Source organism: Phoca vitulina, unplaced genomic scaffold, assembly GCF_004348235.1.
Source record: "Phoca vitulina isolate PV1807 unplaced genomic scaffold, GSC_HSeal_1.0 scaffold8, whole genome shotgun sequence".
Lineage (NCBI taxonomy): Eukaryota > Metazoa > Chordata > Mammalia > Carnivora > Phocidae > Phoca > Phoca vitulina.
The window spans coordinates 920,350-941,321 of record NW_022589711.1 but is presented as its reverse complement, the minus strand read 5'-3'; the positions used below and the strand labels follow the sequence as shown (position 1 = coordinate 941,321).

Genomic DNA, 20,972 nt, shown 5'->3' with positions numbered 1-20,972 from the left:
ATCAGTCCTGAAATCCTCCAACTGATCACATTTCCCAACAGATTGACTTTTCCAGAATTTCTTAAAAGTGATCATTACTGGGGGTACCTGGGAGGCTCAATCAGTTAAGCATCTGCCTTTAGCTCAGGTCATGATCTCCGGGTCCTGGGATCGAGCCCCACGCCACTGCTGTTGGGCTCCCTGCTCAGCGAGGAGTCTGCTTCTCCCTCTCTCTCTGCACGCCCCGCCCCCCGCTCATTCTCTCTCTCTCAAATAAATAATCTAAAAAAAAAAAAAAAAAGTGATCATTACTAACTCTCTAGGAATATGTTCTGAAACCTTACACATTAAGATTAATTTTAAATATATACTATGGCTTTGCTTTTAAATTACTTTTCTTGACAGCATTATAAGACTTCTCTTTAAAGGCTAATTTGAATTACCAAATTGTGTTCTCTCATTTTGTACCTCAGGTGACGTCAGAAGTTTTTGCCTTAGAACTCTTCATATTTGTAAAACTATTGGGGATTCCTCAAGGTTTTGTTTATGTGGGCTATGCCCATTTATATATATCATATGTATATCATATTAGGCATTGAAATGAGAAGTTTTAAAATATTTGATTAATTCATTTAAATTTTAAAATGTTAATTTGTTAATTGTCAAAAATAATAAGTATGCTAATCCAAGTATCATATTAAAGAAAATGACATTTTGAAAAATATAGTTAAACAGTGGCTTTTTACATTAAAATTTATTATTGCAGTACAGTTGACAATGGCGCATTTGTTTCAGATGTACACCTTAGTGATTCGATAATTCTATATATTACTCAGTGCTTACCATGATAAGTGTAGTTCACCATCTGTCACCACACAACATGCTTACAATATTAGTGACTATTTTCCCTGCTGCACTTTTTATCTCTGTGACTTATTTTTTTTTTATAACTAGAAGTTTGTACCTCTTAATCCCCTTCACCTGTTTTATCCAGCTCCCCACCCACATCCCTTCTGGCAATGACTAGTTTGTTCTCTGTATTTAAGAGTCTAGTTTCTTATTTGTTTATTTCTTTGTTTATTTGTTTTTGTTTTTTTAATATATTTTACATATGAGTAAAATTATATAGCATGAGTCTTCTCAATCTGACTATTTCACTTAGCATAATACCCTCAAGGTCAATCCATGTTGTCACAGATGTCAAGATTTCATTCTTTTTTAATGGTTAAGTAATATTCCCTTGTGTGTGTGTGTGTGTGTGTGCGTGTGTGTGTGTGTGTGCGTGTGTGTGTGTGTGTGTGTGTGTGCCACTCTTATTTATCCATTCATCTATTGATGGACACTTGGTTGTTTCTATATCTTGGCTATTATAAATAATGCTGCAATAAACAGAGGGATGCATATATCTTTTTGAATTGGTGTTTTCATTTTCATTTTCATTTCAATACTCAGTATTGAAATTACTGGATTATATAGTATTTCTATTTTGAATTTTTTCCGTTAACTCCATACTGTTTTCCATAGTGGATGCACCAATTTACAATCTGACCAACAGTACCTGAGGGTTCCCTTTTTTCTATATCTTCACCAACACTTGTTATTCCTTGTCTTTTTGATACTAGCCATTCTTACTGGTGTGAAATGATATATTGTTGTGGTTTTGTTGGCATTATGGTTTTGATTTCCCCGATGATTAGTGATGTTCAGCATCTTTTCATGTGTCTGTTGGCCATCTGTATGTCTTCTTTAGAAAAATGTCAATTCAGGTCCTCTGTCCATTTTTAAATCAGATCATTAGGATTTTTAGTGTTGAGTTGTAGAAGTTCTTCATATATTTGGGATATTAACCCCTTATTGGATATATCATTTACAAATATATGAATATGTCTCCTCAGGCAAGGAAAACAAAAACAAAAATAAACTATTGGGATTATGCCGAAATAAAAGGCTTTTTTGCACGACAAAGGAAACAATCAATAAAAAAAAGGCAAACTTTTGTTCTGTTTTGTTTTTTACACCTTTGCAAGTTTCTCTAGTGTGTACTGTAACAGAAGACAGGGAGATTCTTATATGTGTGGCTGCATTCAATCTTCTGTGATATATTTTTAAACCTGAGAAAAAGACTCTTTTAGACAAGGAGATTATTGAACTTTTCCTCCATTAGCACAGTCCTGTAACTGGGATTGTGAAAATGTGAGAATTTTGCAGGAGAAATCCATATTCACACAGATATGTGGTTGGTAAAGGGAAGGCATCATAAGACCCCCTGAATGGGTTTTGAGGACTTCTGGGGTTCTTGAAACATACTTTGTGTACTATAGAATATTGTTAATCATAGAACGTACTCCAAAAAGCATAAAAATGGCCATGCTTAATTGTCTAAGACATGTCAACATGTCTAAGACTTTCAGAATTTTTTTTTTTATTTTGCCTTGAGTTATCCTCTATTATTAACTTTAGTCTTTTATTTAGTTATCACCTCTTACTGTGGAAACAAGAAGAAAATGAAAGTAGTGCTTTCCATTCTTCCAACTTCAATTTTTCACTTGGATGTTCTTTGGTAAGGGTTATAATGCTTATAGACATCCAGTTATGAATTAACTTTAGGAAATTATCTGAAAATTATTTACTTCAACTTTATTGTTTTACTTTCTTATTTGTTCATTATATATTTTTTTCTGGTTATAAAAATAATCCACAGTTGGAGTTGAAAATCGTGTAATGACCACTGAAGGCAATTTGGTTTAGTCCTTTTCAGTCAAAATTGTATATGCATTTACTCTTTGACATATCAATTTTACTTCTAGATAATTAACTGGAGCATTGATTGCACTAGATAAAGATTGTAATAGATAAATACTTGGGTATTCTCAGGTGACATAACACATGCCCAGTAGTTTATCCACATGGTAGAAGACTGTGTAATTTGAACAGGAGTGAGAAAGTTCTCTACATAGTAACATGAATATATCCCTTACATGTATTATTAGTTTGAGAAAAGAAGCACAGTACAGAAAAGGGTATATTTTGTAAAAAGAAGGAAACATAAAAAAAATGTGTGTTAATATTTGCATGAAATTGCAGGTAATTAATTAAGTGGTTAAGGAGGAAAGGGGTAAGGTACTGTTGGGAGGGGAAGGTCAAGAATTTTAATCAAAATGTATTCCACTTTCTGTCTGTATAATTTTGACTTCTCTAAATACATAGTAAGTGGAATCATAGACTATTTGTCTCTCTGTGACTGGTTTATTTTACTTAGTATAGCATCCTCAAGGTTCATCCATGTGTAGTATATGTCAGAATTAATTTTCTTTTTAAAGCTAAATAATATTCCATTTTGTTCCTGTACAACAGTTTGCTTATCCTTTAATGCATTGATGGACATTTAGGTTGCTTTCACTCGTAAAATACTGTGAATAATGCTGCTATGAATATGAACATGGCTGTACGAATTCCTCTTTGAGACCTTGCTTGCAATTCACCTTCTATGTCTTCCCCTGGAAGCTGCAAACCTTCAGTAGACTCCAGAGATCCAAGATAGTTAGATTAGACAGATTCTGCAATTGCTGCTCAAGTGGGGAGACAGATGCCTGGTGCTTACTATTTTACCATCTTTTTCAAATCCTCCCTAATGCTAATTTCTAAGTGTCACACAGCCTTAAGAGTAAAAACAAGGAAAAGTAAATAAGAAAGGGCCGTGAGTAGTAATTTTAGTAGTCTTCTGCCAGATAAAGGATATACATGTGAATTTATTTGATGATATATATTTTGGCCAGATCTGATTAATCAATGAGTTATGAAAGAGTAGCTTTCCTGACAGTGGTGGTGATTGGGGGTGGGAAGATTGTTACCCTTATCCTGAATAAATTTGGGAGGATTATTGGTGGTGGTCAATTTGAACCACATGAGTATTCCATAGTTAATACTATGTTCTTCATCTTCTGAGAAATATCTAAGGGGTAGTGTGTGGAGGAAGACTGCAAGACACAAAAGACATGTGGGACTGTTGGATGCTATTGTTGATGAAAGGGAATTAAGCTGTCAAATTAGTGGAAACTTTGGGGCCTGAGCAGCCAATGAGGGAAATTATAACATGAAGTTGGACCAAAATCTCCATTTAAGTCAGAGTTCTGGAGCTACCTCCCTCCACATTCTCATGTTTCTTAAAGCCAAAGAATGAGAACTGAAACTTACCAGAAAATATTGGCTACTTAATATATACAGAATATAAGTCTTTGTAAAGTTATTAAAACTAGGTGTTTCAGATACAGTCAAATTAAAAAAGAGTATTTTTAAGAAGTTAAAGTAGACTAGAAAAATATACTAGATATGGGTCTTATGAGATAACAAGAAATTTGGATGAAATATAATTGTAATCCCTTTTAAAATTATTTAATCCAGGGGCACCTGGGTGGCTCAGTTGGTTAAAAGACTGCCTTCAGCTCAGGTCATGATCCCGCGTCGGGCTCCCTGCTTTTCCCGGAGCCTACTTCTCCCTCTCCCTCTTCCTGCCTCTCCCCCTGCTTGTGCACTCTCTCTCTCTGTCAAATAAATAAGTAAAATCTTTAAAAAAAATGTATTTAATCCAACTCAATAACGAATTCAGAACCAATGAGGCAATACACATAAAAATGCTCTATAGTCTAAACTGCGGCTAACAAATTCCCTGAATATCTTGGCATCAGAACTAGGGAACACCTCTGCAGGTTTTGAATACTATTATTCTTCAGAATAGTTCTGAAATTACTCTTAAAATTATCATATAAATATGGAATAGTAATATTGTTCGACAAATCCACACTGTAAGAACGCACATTTCATGAGCAGAGTCATTGTATCGTAAAATGTAAACATTAAGATTTGTCAATTCTTACAGATCATCCAGCATATGCAGTTTACACTATAGAAGAGAAAATTATGATAAAGAATAAATAATTTGTTACAGTTAGTAAAAATAATTGGACAAGAACTGGAGCATGTGATTCTCCATTTTGAAGTGTTTCTATTTACACAAATATTTTACTACAGATAGAATTTCTATTAAAGAGTTCATTTGCTTTCTAATTATCTAATGGGTTAAAAATATTTATTGTTGTAATAAAAAATAGTCATTGTGCTATTGCAACTACGTTTATTATAACAAAATGAAAAGCATTACATTTTGATTAAAGTGTTCTTTTCTATAATTACAAAAGAACTAAAACGATACAGAAAGTCAAATTTCAGTGTACTTAAAATGCAGAGTTAATGTCTGAAAACAGTCCATCCTATTGTAATACTTGTAACTATTATGTTACTTTAGAGACAGCATGTCAGATCATGTCCCTTGTATCTAAATTCATAAAGGCAGAAACTTGATTTATCGTGCTTAATTGCTAAGATACATATCAGTTCCTACCCCCACCACTAATGGCAATAATATAGCATCAGTGCTGACCTGAATGCTATTGTAAAGATATTTAATTATTATCAAACTTCTAAATGCCTGTCTGGTCATGTTGTTTAGGATATATAAAAAACAATTCTATTAATATAATTAATTTTAGGAATATTATTTGTTGGATTCAATTGAAAATCATAAAAGTGTGCATTAAATAAAAATTTGTGCTGTACTTTGAAATTTAGCATCAATATGGATGCTATTGATTTGTTTATTGCAAACAGTACATTTTAGTAACAGTTTCAACATGTCCAAAATGTGCAGCATATACAGTTTTTGCAATGTAATTAGTTAGAAATTGGGGAAGTTTAATTTTAAAATTGAATTGTTCATGAAAATCTATTTCATATTCTCTATGGCTTGAGCAGTTTCTCTTCATAAAATGTTCTATAGTTGTGTGAAGAAATTAAGTGCAGTTAATCAGAAAGAACATTATAGTTTGACACCTAATTTGAAAGCCCTGTCTTGAAGCAGTGAATGATTGCTTATAGAATTACATATGCCGAGGGGCGCCTGGGTGGCTCAGTTGGCTAAGCGACTGCCTTCGGCTCAGGTCATGATCCTGGAGTCCCTGGATCGAGTCCCGCATCGGGCTCCCTGCTCAGCAGGGGGTCTACTTCTCCCTCTGACCCTCCCCCCTCTCATGTGCTCTCTCTCTCTCATTCTCTCTCTCAAATAAATAAATAAAATCTTTAAAAAAAAAAAAAAAAAAAAAAAAAAAGAATTACATATGCCGATGAGGACCCAAATAGGAAATCCATTTATGCTCCAAGTAGATCTCAGTGTTGATGTCAGTCAGGGTGGTATTGTCTGTCTTTTTGTGAGAAATATTTCATAAAAGTATATATAAAAGCATATGATCCAAGAGCTTTTCTTGGATTCTTATATATAAAATAAAGTATATATAAAAGTGTATATATATAAATCTGTTAAATGTCTCATTTCTCATTTAGTTTGATAGGTTAAAAATAATAGAATAACATTAGCATGAATTTTTTAATTATTGTACATTGGAAGGCAGATCAGGGGTCTTAAAGTCATCTTACTGTGCAACCAAGTCAGTCCTGTCGATATAAGTACGGAGGTAAGAGATCAAGTTCTAAAGCTTAGCATTTTAACAAAAACAACAACAAAAAAGTAGTTGTAAGAAAGTCCCAATGGCATTGATGAAATGTTTTTCATCTCTATTTAATCCATATTCGTCTCTTTTTTCAGTGCCGCCAGTGATCACAATGCCTCAGAAATCTTTTAATGCCACAGCAGAGAGAGGAGAAGAGATGACGTTATCCTGCAGGGCCTCTGGCTCTCCCGAGCCCTCCATCTCCTGGTACAGGTAGGTTACGCATACACGTCCTTCCGGCTTGTGTCCAGAATCAATCTCATGGAAAAAGATTTCTGATCTTATTTTATCAAGGCTAAAAACACTCCTTTGAATTTTATTAAAAGGTTATGGTAGTTTTGTTTTCAGTTAAATTGGTTAGATTAAATTGTTAAAGAGATTAACAGAGTGATTTAACCCAAGTCAAAGGCTACACTCATGGTGCTGGCTATTCTTTGTATGAGGCATGTTTCTGGCCCAGAAGCCCAATGACTGATTCAACCACATTAATGTTACTGCTAGAAAGTATCTAGAAATACGAATGCTAGTATTAATAGCACCACCATCGTATGTATATAAAAACCATTTTATTGGAATGTAATTGTATATCTTAATTATGTACCATTTTATTCAGGAAAAAAGCTAATTATGTACAGTTAAATTTCCATAAATGTAATGTCATTTTTAAAAAGCTTACTTCATCAAATGAATAAACTCTCTATTCTCAATCTGTTCTTTGACAGTTTTTTACTGTCAAAAATTCTTTAGAAATATATAAAAGTATGTATGTACTTTGACATTTCTAAAGAATTTTTCAATGCTATTTGATTTCTATTAACCATCAAACAGATATCAACATATTTCATTATTTTATGTTATGGCTCTGTTAAAAAGGAGACAATGAAACTTTACAAATGGACAATCTTAAAAATACATCTTAGTTATTAATTCAGGTTACCACTCAAGCATAGCTACAGATATTTATAGAATCTCTTCTACACTTCATAAACCAAACAGTGTAAGAAAAATCACAAGAAAACAATTAGTAGAAATATATTCACATTGGCAAAAAGTAGCCATAGTGAGGATTAGGTTTCTTCAAAAAAACAATTTTAAGAAGAATAATTGCAATCCAATTCCCCTTTTTTCTATTTCTTCCTGAGCACTTACTGATATTCTGCACATTTCAAACCTTTATCCATTTAATACAGCAGGTAGCAATAAACAAGATATTTCTTCAAATAAGGTAAATAGATGTTCTTTGCAAAGATGAATTCCTTTGTGACATACTGTTGGTATTTTCTAAAGGATTACACATCAAACATTAACATATTCACCCCAGATAATGATCCTGTTATCTCAGAGACTTCTGGTTTCTGGTGTGTATCGTTAAGAGTCAATATTACATCTAATTGCAGCACAGAAAAGCTCTTGGATCATTCATTACAATGAACAAATATTGTTCTAGAATCTCATTCTCATCATTTTATCTTTCCAGAGAGACTTCCTTCTGTTTAGATTTCTGTCTTAAAGTTCAACATTTGTTCAAAATTCTCATATTTAAGTGGAAACATAATTATCATACAGGCTAGAATAAATCAAATTCAGAGGTTAACATAGTAAGTCATGTAAACTATAATTTTTAATCATTATATCTTCATATGACATTTGTTTCATCCCTTTAACGGTGTAAATAATAATTGTTCTATTCTCTGGATATTTAATATATAATCGGAGAATGGGAGTATATGATAGTGACATTGACAAAGCTAAAATTAGTATTAGAGGGAAGTTTTTATTTTGACATATTTATATGTAGATATAAGCATGTTATCCTTGCTAAAAGAAAAAAAATTCTGTAATCATTAGGTAATATAGTCTACGGCCATCCCACCCTGAGCGCGCCCAGTCTCTAGGGCAGCAGTCCAACGAGAAAGACTACCTGTTGCACAGAGATATTTCCAAGGGATATGAGTGAAGCCGATAAAGAAAACGGTTGAGGACCAAACAGTGGGGAAAAATAAGTTTTCACAAGGAGAATCAGGAGCACTTGGTGACATGGAAGCCAAAGTAGGAATAAAAGCCGCTACTCTAGAATATCTCTACCTTCGTTCCATTCAAATGCTTCTTCTACATCTTTTGAGAATATCATATGGATTTATATCATTAGCCCACTAATCAGTGAATTCCATTGATTTTCAAGTGTTAAAACAGTTTCACATTCCTTGAATTGGACCCACTTGATTATGCTATATTGTCTTTTTTATGTATTGCTAGAGTCACTATGCTAATTTGTGAAAATTTTTGCATTCACAGTTATGAGAGATACTACTGTCTTTTTGTGTTTTTATTCTTGAATTGTTTGGGGTCAGGGCAATACTGACCTCATAGAATGAGTTAGGGAAGTTTCCTCTTTTGTTTTCTGGTAGAGTGTATATATAATGCCTATTACTTTTATTTAACTATTTGGAAAAATTTCCAGTGAAACAGTCTGTGCTAGGACTTTTCTTATGTAAAGGTTTAACTACAAATTCAAGTTCTTTCATAGATCTAGGTCTATCCTAGTAATACCTTTGTCTTTAGTGATCTCTGGTGATATATATCTTTCCAGCAAGTTGTTCATTTCATTTCAGTTTTTTTACTAGCATAAAGTCACTTACAGTATTCTCTTATTATACTTATAATTTGCACATTATCTATATTGATCTTCCCTCTGTCATCCTGATAAGCTGGTAACTGGTTATTTGTTCTCTCTCTTTTTCATCCTGATCAGTCTAGATATAGGTTTATGAAAAGAATGATCTTTTCAATGATCAGCTTTTGATTTCAGTTATTTTCTGTTTTGTTTTTCTATTTTCTAGTTCATTGATATCTGCTCTTATTTTTATTATTGTCTTCTTTTTGTTTACTTTGTGCTTACTATTCTCTTCTTTTTTAGTGGCTTAAAGTGGATACTTAATGTCATTGATTTCAATCATTTATACTTTCCTAATATAAGCATACATTTTTCCCTTTTTTTTTTTTTTAAGATTTTATTTATTTATTTGAGAGAGAGAGAGAGAGCACATGAGAGGGGAGGAGGGTCAGAGGGAGAAGCAGACTCCTTGCTGAGCAGGGAGCCCGATGCGGGACTCGATCCTGGGACTCCAGGATCATGACCTGAGCCGAAGGAAGTTGCTTAACCAACTGAGCCACCCAGGTGCCCCTACATTTTTTCCCTTTAAATACTACTTTAATTGCACCTTACTAATTTTAATATGCCATTATTGTCTAGTTCAATTATATTTTTTAAAGATTTTATTTATTAGAGAGAGAGTGTGAGTGAGTTGGGGGAGGGGAAAAGTGAGAGGGAGAAGCAGGCTCCCCGCTGAGTGCAGAGGGCCCTGAGATCATGACCTAAGCTGAAGGCAGACACTTAACTTCACTGAGCCACCCAGGTGCCCCTTTATCAAATATTTTTAATTTTTTTCTTATAATATTATTTTGTTTGTTTCAAGTTTTATTTAAATTCCAGTTAGTTAACATATGGTGTCATATTAGTTTCAGGTGTAGAATTTTAGAGATTCATCACTCACATATAATACCCAGTGCTCATGGCAAGCGCCCTCCTTAATCCCCATCACCCATTTAACACATGCCCCTCTCACTGCCCCTCCAGCAACCCCCAGTTTATTCTCTATTAACAGTTAAGAGTCTGTTTTATGGTTTGCCTCTCTTTTTTCCCCCTATGTTCATCTGTTTTTGTCTTAAATTCCACATATGAGTGAAATCATATGGTATTTGTCTTTCTCTGACTGACTTATTTCACTTAGCACAATACACTCTAACTCTGTCCACATCATTGAAAAAGGCAAGATTTCATTGTTTTTGATGGCTGAGTAATATTCCATTACACACACACACACACACACACACACACACACACACACCACAATTTCTTTATCCATTCATCAGTCGATGGACATTTGGGCTCTTTCCATAATTTGGTTATTGTTGATAGTGCTGCTATAAACATCAGGGTACATGTGTCCCTTCAAATCAGTTCTTGTAATGTTATTTTTGACATTGGTTATTTAGAAAGTTGCTGATTTGTTTCCAAATATTTGGGTATATTTCATATGTATTTCTGCTACTAGTTTCTAACCAAATTCCTTAATTGTCAAAAACATACCTTGTATGATATCAATTTATTTAAATTTATTGGGTCTCATTTTATGATCTATATTTTACAGAACATTTATATATAAACATATATATAGGGGCGCCTGGGTGGCTCAGTTAGTTAAGCAGCTGCCTTCGGCTCAGGTCATGATCCCAGGGTCCTGGGATCGAGCCCCGCATCGGGCTCCCTGCTCGCCGGGGTGCCTGCTTCTCCCTCTCCCTCCGCCTGCCTCTCTGCCTACTTGTTCTCTCTATCTCTCTGTCAAATAAATAAATAAAATCTTTAAAAAAAAAAAAAAAAAAACATATATATATATATATATATATATATATATATATATATTCATTGTATGGAGTAGTCTCTAAATATCAAATAGGTCAGCAAGTTGATTCGTATTAACATCTTCTATACCCTTACTGATTTGACAACTATTGTCTATTTCTGTGCTCAGTTCTCTCTGTTTTGTTCTATGTCTTTTGAAGCTCTGTTACACGTACAAACATTTATCAGCATCAGATCAGTATTATAAAAATTATTAAAGAACTTTGTTTAGGAATAAAATGATACCAGATAGAACTTTGAGTCCTTTTATCTCTGTTTTCAATTCTTCATGTCTTTAAGTTCACAAATTATATTGATATATTTTCAAGTTCATTGATTTTTTTCTTTCGCAATGTTTAATCTGCCTTCAAATCTACCAGAGTATTTTTCATCATTCTATTTTTTCTCTCTTTAAGTTTGATGGAGTACTTTATTTTTGAGGTAAAATTGGTATATAGCATTATTAGTTTCAGGTATACATCATAATAATTTGATTTTTGTATACATTACGAAGTGATCACCACAATAACTCTGGTTACCATCTGTCACCATATGATGTTTTCCCTTCACCGATTTCACCCACCCCCTAACTGCCTTCCCCTTTGACATCCACCAGTCCATTCTCTGTATCCATGAGATTGTTGTGTTTGTTCATTTCTTTTGTTTTTTAGGTTCCATGTGTAAGTAAAATCATATGGTATTTATCTTTCTCTGTCTGACTTATATCACTTAGCATAATACTTCTAAGGTCCATCTGTGTTGTCACAAATGGCAGGATCTCCTTTTTTTTTTCTATGGGATTTTTCCAGTTTTCTTCTTGTAATTGATTTCTAGTTTCATATCATTGTGGTCAGAAAAGATGCTTGGTATGATTTCAGTCTTCTTAAATGTATTGAGACTTGTTTGTGGCCTAATGCCATTTACCCTGGAGAATATTCCATGTACACTTGAGAAGAATGTGTATTCTACTGCTTTTCGATGGACTATTCTGTATATATATCTATTACGTCCATCTGGTCTAATGTGTTGTGTAAGGCCAGTGTTTCCTTATTGATTTTCTGTCTGGATGATAGATCTATTGGTATGAATGAGGTATTAAAATCCTCTACTACTATTATATTGCTGTCAATTTATACCTTCAGGTCTGTTAATACTTGCTATATGTATTTCGGTGGTCCTATTTCGGGTGCATAATTATTTACAAATGTTATATCCTCTTTTTCGAATGACCCTTTTATCATTACATAATGCCCTTCCTTGTCTTTTTGTATAGTATTTTTCTTTTAAAGTCATTATTTTGTCTGATATAAGTATAGCTATGCTAGCTTTGTTTTCATTTTCATTTGCATGGAATATCTTTTTCTGTCCCTTCACTTTAAATCTCTGTGTGCCCTTAGATCTGAAGTGGGTCTCTTATAGGCAACATATCAATAGGTCTTGTTTTATCCATTCAGCCACTGTATGTCTTTTGATTGGAGAATTTAGTCATTTGCATTTAAAGTAATTATTGATAGCTAGGTACTTAGTGCCATTCTGTTCCTTGTTTTCTGGATGGTTTATAGTTCCTCTTTGTTCCTTTCTTCTCTTTCTGTCTTCCCTTGTGGTTTGATACCTTTTTTTAGTGTTGTGTTTAGATTCCTCTCCCATTATCTTTTGTGTATCTACTATACAGGTTTTTGCTTTGTGAGGCACACATATAACAGACTGCATATATAGCAGTTTAAGTTGAGAGCAATGTAAGTTTTGAAAACACATTAAGGACTCTAGATTTTTTCTCCCCCACCCCAGGTTTTATGTTTCTGATGTCATACGTTACATCTTTTTATTTTGTGTATACCTTGACAAATTATTGTAGTTACAGTTGGTTTTACTATCTTTGTCTTTTAAATTTCATTGTAAGTTTTTAAGTGTTAATCCACGATCTTTAATATATTTGCCTTTTCCAATCAGATTTTTACTTTCATACGTTTTCTTGTTATTAGCTAGTACCTCTTCTTTTTAGCTTAAGGAGGTACCTTTAACATTTCTTGCAAGGCTGGTCTAGTGGTGTGAAATCCATTAGCTTTTGCTTATCTGGAAAAGTGTGTCTCTCCTTTATTCTGCATGATAGCCTTGCTGGGTAGAATATTCTTGTTTGGAAGTTTTCCTTTTAGCACTTTGAATATATCATGCCATTCTCTTGTGGCTTGCAGAGTTTATGGTGAAGAATCAGCTAATAGCCTTATGAGGTTTCTTCATATGTACCAAGTTGTTCTCTAGCTGCCTTTAAGATTTTCTTTTTCTTTAAATTTTGACATTTTAATTATAACGTGTTATGATGTGGAGCTCTTTGGATTCATCTATTTTGGAACTCTCTGTGCTTCCTGGGCCTGGATGTCTATTTCCTTCCTTAGGTTGGTTAAGTTGTCAGCCATTATTTCCTCAAATAAGTTTTCTGTCTCTTTCTCTTCTCCTTTTGGGACCCTATAATGTGAATGTTACTCCACTTGATGTTGTTCCATAGGTCCCATGAGCTATCTTCACTTTTTAAAATTCTTTTTGTTTTTGTTGTTATTGTTGTTGCTGTTCCTTTTGGATAAGTTCCATTGCCCTGTCTTCCAGGTTGCTGATCTGTTCTTCTGCTTCATCCAAACTGTGGTTGAAATTCTTTAGTGTGTTTTTTTCAGGTCAGTTATTGTATTCTTCAGTTCCATGACTTCTGTTTGATACTTTCATATATTTTCTGTCTCTTTGTTTGACGTTTCCACTGTGTTCGTCCATTCTTCTCCCAATTCAGTGAGCATCTTTATGATTTATTGAACTCTTTGTCAGGTAAATTACTTATCTCCATTTCAACAAGGATTTTTTTTTTTCTTTTCTATTTTTATGTTGTTCTTTTTATTTGGAATGTATTCTTGTTTTCTCATTTTGTTTTTCTCTATATTTTTGTTTCTGTGTATTAGGTGGAACAGCTATCTCTCCCATTCTAGAAGGAGTGGCCTTGTGTAGGCGATGAAACTTTTTGTTCAACCTTGCCTTAGTTCTTGGTTGTATCTTGAACTTTGTGCTAACCTATGTAGTCTGATTTATTCTTAATAGGGGAGAGCACAAGGGTGGAATGAGCCACTTGCTGCAGTGGGGCCCAGGGAGATACAACATGTGGGCAGGGTGAGCCTGCTGGCTTCAGAGAGGCTATGGGGGAGCACAGAGGGGGCCCAGGACAGGAGTGAGCTCCCTGGCAGTAGTAGGGCCACCAGAGCGTGTGGGTAGGGCAAGCCAGGCAGCAGCAGCAGGGCTATGGGAGAGCAGCTGCAGCAGGGCCATGTGGGACAATCCCTACAATACTAGCAAGGTTGAATGAGAATGCAAAAATGGTGCTTGCCGGCATCTTCTCCCCTCGAGAAAATCCTACCAGACCCCTGTGTCTCCAGCGCATAGTAATGAATGTCCATTGCATATAGAACGGTGCTTTCCAAACTACATTTTTTTTGGAGATTCCTGGGGTAAGTCTGTAAGACCTTTAAAAGCAGCCTTTCCATTTATCACAGCCTTTTGGATGTCCAGGGTATAAGCCCTTTTGCTTTGCAGAGTCAGATATTTTGGGTGTTCATCTCTCCAGTGTAAACCCCAAGGGTTGGGGTGCCTGATATGGGGTATAAGCCCCTCACTCCTCAGGGAGAAACTGTGAGGTCCCCCTAAACAGTGATTTGCCATGTTGAGGGTAGGGATTTTAGCAAGATTATGTCTCTGCCTCTCTTACTGTCTCAATGTAGCCCTTTTATCTTTTGTTGTGGAGAAGCTCTTAAGCTAGTTTTCAGGTATATTTCAAGGGGAATTGATCTTTGTGTAGCTGAAGATTTGGTGTGTCCATGGGAGGTGTTGAGTTCAGGATCTTTCTACAACATCATCTTGAACCACCCATTCATTTACTCAATATTTACTGTGCATACTATGATAGAGGACTTTCTCTTTTCTTCCACTCCTCTTACAATGCTCATATTTTACTTCCTTGAACATATAGAATATATTCTAATATTTATTTTAACAGTCTTTTCTCCTAATTCTATCATTGGTGTCATTTCTGTATCTTTTTAATTGATTGAATCTTCTCCTTATTATGTGTCATATTTTCCCACTTATATACTATCCTGGTAATTTTTGATTGAGTGCCAGGTATTAATGATTTTATGTTTTGGAATACTGGATATTCTTGTATTCCCTTACTCTATTTTTAGATATAGTAAGTAACTTCGGAAAAATTTGATCATCTAATGATTGCTTTTTTTAAAATTTTTTTATTGTTATGTTAATCACCATACATTACATCATTAGTTTTTGATGTAGTTCCGTGATTCATTGTTTGTGCATAACACCCAGTGCTCCATGCAGAACGTGCCCTCTTTAATACCCATCATCAGGCTAACCCATCCTCTCATCCCCCTCCCCTCTAGAACCCTCAGTTTGTTTTTCAGAGTCCATCGTCTCTCATGGTTCGTCTCCTCCTCCGATTCCCCCCCTTCATTCTTCCCCTCCTGCTATCTTCTTCTTCTTCTTCTTTTTTTTTTTTTTCTTAACATAACGATTGCTTTTAGACTTTTTTAGTGGATCCAGAGCAACCTTCAGCCTCGGGTTAATGTAGTTCCATTACTGAAGCAATATTCTTCTGAAGAGGTGACTAAATCTCCTGCGTTTTAAGAAGTCTTTATACTCTGGATGGTTGAGAGGCAAATTATTCCTGGTTCTGGGATTGTTGTGCTTTATCTTTTCCAATGGTTCTTTTCCTATGCTGGAAAAGCCTTACTGGCATGCAGTCACTAAATCAGTCCTTAGTTAAAGATGGTTGGGAATGCACTGCAGATCTCTACCCTCTTTCTTGTGCAGCTGTCTTTTCTTATGTTCTCTGATCCACAAATTCTAGTTACTTTAACCTCCTCCAACTGATAACTCTGCCTGGCTGAGTTTGGGTTCTCCCTCTATGGAGCTACAGCTTGGAAACTCTCTTCAAGTAACTATGGTGATCTTCAGAGGTCACTGTCATGAACTACTTGTTGATTAGTTTGAAACAGTTTGAAAACTGTTATTTAATCTGTGTCCATTGTTGGTTGCTGTTTACAGTTGGAGGGTAGATATGGTCCCTTTTACTCCATTATGGTTAAAAGTGGAATTATCCTCTCTTCTTTTTCATTTCCACTAATTCCCTGATTCTAATCCTTACTTTCTTATGCTTAGAAAAGGGGTAGTTAGAGAGTAAGTATAGGCTTACAGAATTCTGTCAGAACTCTTTGGGAGTCTTTTTCAGACATGGCATTCCTCAGAAGTGGACTGTGTATAAAAACAAGTATATCCTATATCATAAGTTTATTAGGAGAGAGGTTTTAAAGAACTATTACTTTGGTTATATGCCTTGCTGATATTTTTAAATTGAGCTCTTGAAGGGAACATAGTCTTTACATATTGATTTCCTCTAAATCTCTTCAATGTCTAACCATGTACTTCAGAGCCCAAATCATAAATGTTTTTTCCCATGAAAATTTCCAGAGTATTTTACCCATGTTCTTTTTCCTTCTCTCCTACTATGGTAGATCCTTCTTTGCACCTACCCAACATACAAAAACTTATGAATAAATTCATTAATGGAATCTACCTTATCCTCTGTTACTGCTGTTACTGCCAATCATATTATGAATTCTTCATGATAGGTAGCCATGTCTCACTCATTTGTTGTACTTCAAACATTTAGCACAATATTCCAAATGAGGTAGGGAAATAACTCTCTTTATTAGAAAGAACACTAGAATTTAGTTAATCTGCTGCTTATATTACTGTGTAAATCTAGATGTCTTCATCTATGATTTCAGGGATGGGAAAATCATACTTGCAATTTTAGTTCTGTAATCTGTGAATGAGGGTAGGAAAGAAAATGGACATATGAGCTAATTGTGAGTTTGAACCAGGTAGAATATATAAGGAAAGAGTTTTATAAGCTATAAATTGCTTAAAATTCTAGGGTATTATTATTGTTGTTGTTGTTGTTGTTCTACAAATTAATACTTTCTATTGACTAGAGTAAGAAATATATTGTATCACTAATTGCTGTGAAAGTTCTATCTGTACGTTATATTCTAGACAAAATTGCTGAAACATCATTTTTAGTTGTTACAAGTTTTAGATTAATAAAAATATGAAAAGAACATTAAAAATACAGAGCAATATATATATACATATATATAGTATTAGTATTGTACAAACTGCTTTTGCACCCCACTCTTCTGTAATTTTTGCACATTTCATGATATCTTTAAAGATGTTGATAGAAACCGGAAAAACAGATGTTAATGAGTCATAGAAGGATAAGTATTATATTAGGATATGTGCCAATGCTTCCTGGAAAGTGAAACCGGAATTCACTGGAAAGATCATTTAGTGTATTGAAGAAATGTTCTCTTTCATTCTAGGAAATATTTGTTATAATCCTTTCAGAGATTTTTTTTTTTTAATTTAAACTTGTATGGACAAATAGATATCCCATCCCCTAAGGACAGATCCTAAAGGTTTTACATTAGTGGGCCTTACAATCAATTCAATCCTTCAAAATACCATTATAAGAAAAATATAGAAGGAAAGCTAAAGGAGAAAGAAAAAGAGAAGGAGGAAGAGGAAATGAGGGGAATAAACAAGAATGGAAGGGAATATACAGTGTAAGAAGGTTTCACACATATTAAGGGGAATTGTAGAAATTATTTAAGATTTAAATATATTTAAGGCCTTTCTTACTGTAAGTTATTATAGAAAAAGTTTGAAAGACATCGTTTTTATAGATAACAAAAACTAGAACTGGAGGAGAGTGAAGACTATTTCAACTCAGAAAGAACTTAGAAAATATTGCAAATTATTTATGTCTAAGAGGGAACATATCTAAGAAAAGTGGTTTCTTCTCATTAATGAATTAAATCATCATATTCAGCATTATTTCTCTAACTGCATTTGCACATAATTGTTTCATGTTACCCTCCTATTGGTAGTACTTATTTGCAATATAAATTGGTGACATGTTTAAATTACGTTTACTTTGAAACTTCTTTAAAGGATGTTTCCATAGAAATTCTGTTAAATGCGTCCTAGGGACCTAGTAAATAAATATGTGTTGACTCACCAACATAAAAAGTGTATATGGAATTAAAATCAGCAAAACAAAATTTTTTTTTGCTAATAATCAAAGTAAAAATTGAACCAATATGCTTTTCTTTGCCTAAGATCAGTGTTAAGATTTCAGCAGCTCAAATGTTATTCTTGTCTCTAAATTCAAGCAATTTTCAAGTATAATTTTAATATCTAATAAAATTGAGTTATACTGAGCTACTAAAAGTATACTTGTGATTAGAATATAGCTTTGTCTATCCAAAGCCATGTAATGATTGACAACTACTGATCAAAAAATTGAGTACAATTTCCTCCTGAGTTATGAAGTCAGATTTATGAAGATCAACCTCTGTTTTCTTCTTTAGGAATGGAAAGTTCATTGAAGAAAATGAGAAGTACATATTGAAAGGAAGCAATACAGAACTCACTGTCAGGAACATAATTAATAGTGATGGGGGTCCTTATATCTGCAGGGCCACAAATAAAGCAGGAGAAGATGAAAAGCAGGCATTTCTTCAGGTCTTTGGTAAGTATTATAGCATAGTGGTTAAAATTATGATGTCTAGAGGGAGGTCTGAGTCAAATTCTACTCTGTCACTTATATGTCACTAACTTTCTAAAATTAAATCTGTTTTCTCATCTGAAATATATTTTAGCATTGCAGCTACCAGATAGAATTATTTTAAGAATTACATGAAATGATACATGTATATTCTTTTTTTTTTTTTTTTTAAAGATTTTATTTATTTATTTGACAGAGAGAAACACAGTGAGAGAGGGAACACAAGCAGGGGGAGTGGGAGAGGGAGAAGCAGGCTTCCCGCGGAGCAGGGAGCCTGATGCGGGGCTCGATCCCAGGACCCTGGGACCATGACCTGAGCCGAAGGCAGACGCTTAATGACTGAGCCACCCAGGCGCCCCGATACATGTATATTCTTATAAAATATTGGCTGACTGATAACAGAAGATGGAAGAAAATTCCTTTAATTACACATACTGGGAATCTGTTATAACTTACAGATAATTTATATTTACATATATATATGGGTTGGTCTTCATAAATCTTTGAATGACACATGTTGAGATTAGTTGTACTTTTAATATACTTCAAAACAACACATCCATAAAGCTATAATTAGGAAATATTGACCTGTAACTATAAGAAAATACTCCCTTTTCATTCTATTAAAAGGAAATATAATATTAATATCTTCCATATTTACCAAGAGCCATATTGCCTTCTTTGGGGAACTTACAGAAACTGAAGAATTAGTAAGGTGTTTTTTTTTTGTTTTAGATTGATTTAGCTTCCATTATGTTTGTAAGAATAAAAGCAATTTTACTAGTGTATTTGGAATATATCATTGTCTTTAAAAAGCATAACACGAAATTGTATGCATTGATAGCATTTAATAAACACTGTTATCAAAATGCTTTCACAACAAAGAGGGGAGGTGGGAAGAAAGGAAGATAATTCTGTGAGAATAAGAAGGACCACGATTCATGTAGAGGAAAGAGTAAATAAACTTAAAACTGTTAGAAATTATAGAAACCCTTAACTCATTCTAGCAGTATTCCCCACTTAACAAGATTGTTCTCTGTAGAACCTACACTAAATAAGTATGACTCAGTATAAAAATAAATTAATTAATTAAAAATGATAGTTTCTGAGATAATTCCAAAGGGTAGATATTCTCAATTTACATCAGAGAGCTGTAATGAAATACTATACAGTAATTTGTTGTTGTTTTTTAAATCAGATGGCAGTGAGTGAAAACAAAGAGATAAAAGAAAGATTCTAATATTTTTATCTTTTCAAATGGAAAATACTTCATGATATGGTACCTCACTGTTGTAATCACTTTTTTATAGTAACACTAAACAAATTTGCATTGTGTTAGAAACAAAATCAAATATATATAGTAGAAATCCAACTAAATCCATTAAAGTCAATGGAGTAAACACTGAGTTGTTAAAAATTATACATGCCATATTTCCAATATTAGGAACCTAGTTTTCTAAGATTAAAAACAACTTATTTATATCCCATGATTAATTGCATTTAAAGATTAAATAAACTGTTACTTTTCTAAAACACCAAATGCTGGCTTTTATCCCTTTTAAGTTCTATCATGTAAAAATTAAAGAAATGCAGATAATACAGACTTTACAATCATATAGTTCTGTGGTATCATGTAATTTTGTGGATGGAGATAATTTTTAATATAAAAATAATTTAAATAAGTAGAAATAATGTATTTTCTCATTACTGAAGTCATAATTATAAAGAAATGATTAGCTACCATGCCTAAAATATTGTTAAAATAAATTGAAGTAAAAATAAGTTGATTGGGATAATATAAGAAACTAATGTATATATATATATATATATATATTTACTTCATAAATATTTTAAATATTGTACATAATTATACTTAACTACATATTCAAGATACAATCATTTTCTTCTTGGGTGAGATTATTTTTAAAGCTTAAGAGATAATCACTAAATAAGCAGATGTCACACGTAAACACACACACACTCATAAACAGGTACCATGTGGCTTTAAAAGAGAAAATTTTTATTTTGTAGCTTTAAGAGAGGAAAAAATAAGTCTTTTAAATTACAAAATTTCAAAAGGAATTATAATTTGTATGTTGGCTTGTAAGCCACTTCAAATTATCTCTATGATAATTGATGAGAATTATTTTCTGAAGCTTTTTCTCCTGTCCTTTGTGAGTCTCTTGGCACAACTTTAAAGCAAAGCATGCTGCTGTAACTGCTACAAAGTTATAATGTATATTATATTATAATATAATATAATATAATATAATATAATATAATATAATAT

General features: G+C 33.5%; 1 protein-coding gene across 2 annotated transcripts in view; it reads left to right on the top strand.

Moving 5' to 3' along the window:
• Positions 1–20,972, top strand: part of NCAM2 (neural cell adhesion molecule 2) — a 517,778-nt gene that overhangs the window by 334,237 nt on the left and 162,569 nt on the right. For both annotated transcript variants that reach the window (XM_032406278.1, XM_032406279.1), the window contains exons 6-7: positions 6,635–6,752; positions 18,486–18,646. In XM_032406278.1, coding sequence (XP_032262169.1) covers positions 6,635–6,752; positions 18,486–18,646 — 279 coding nt within the window. The remainder of the gene's footprint in view (positions 1–6,634; positions 6,753–18,485; positions 18,647–20,972) is intronic.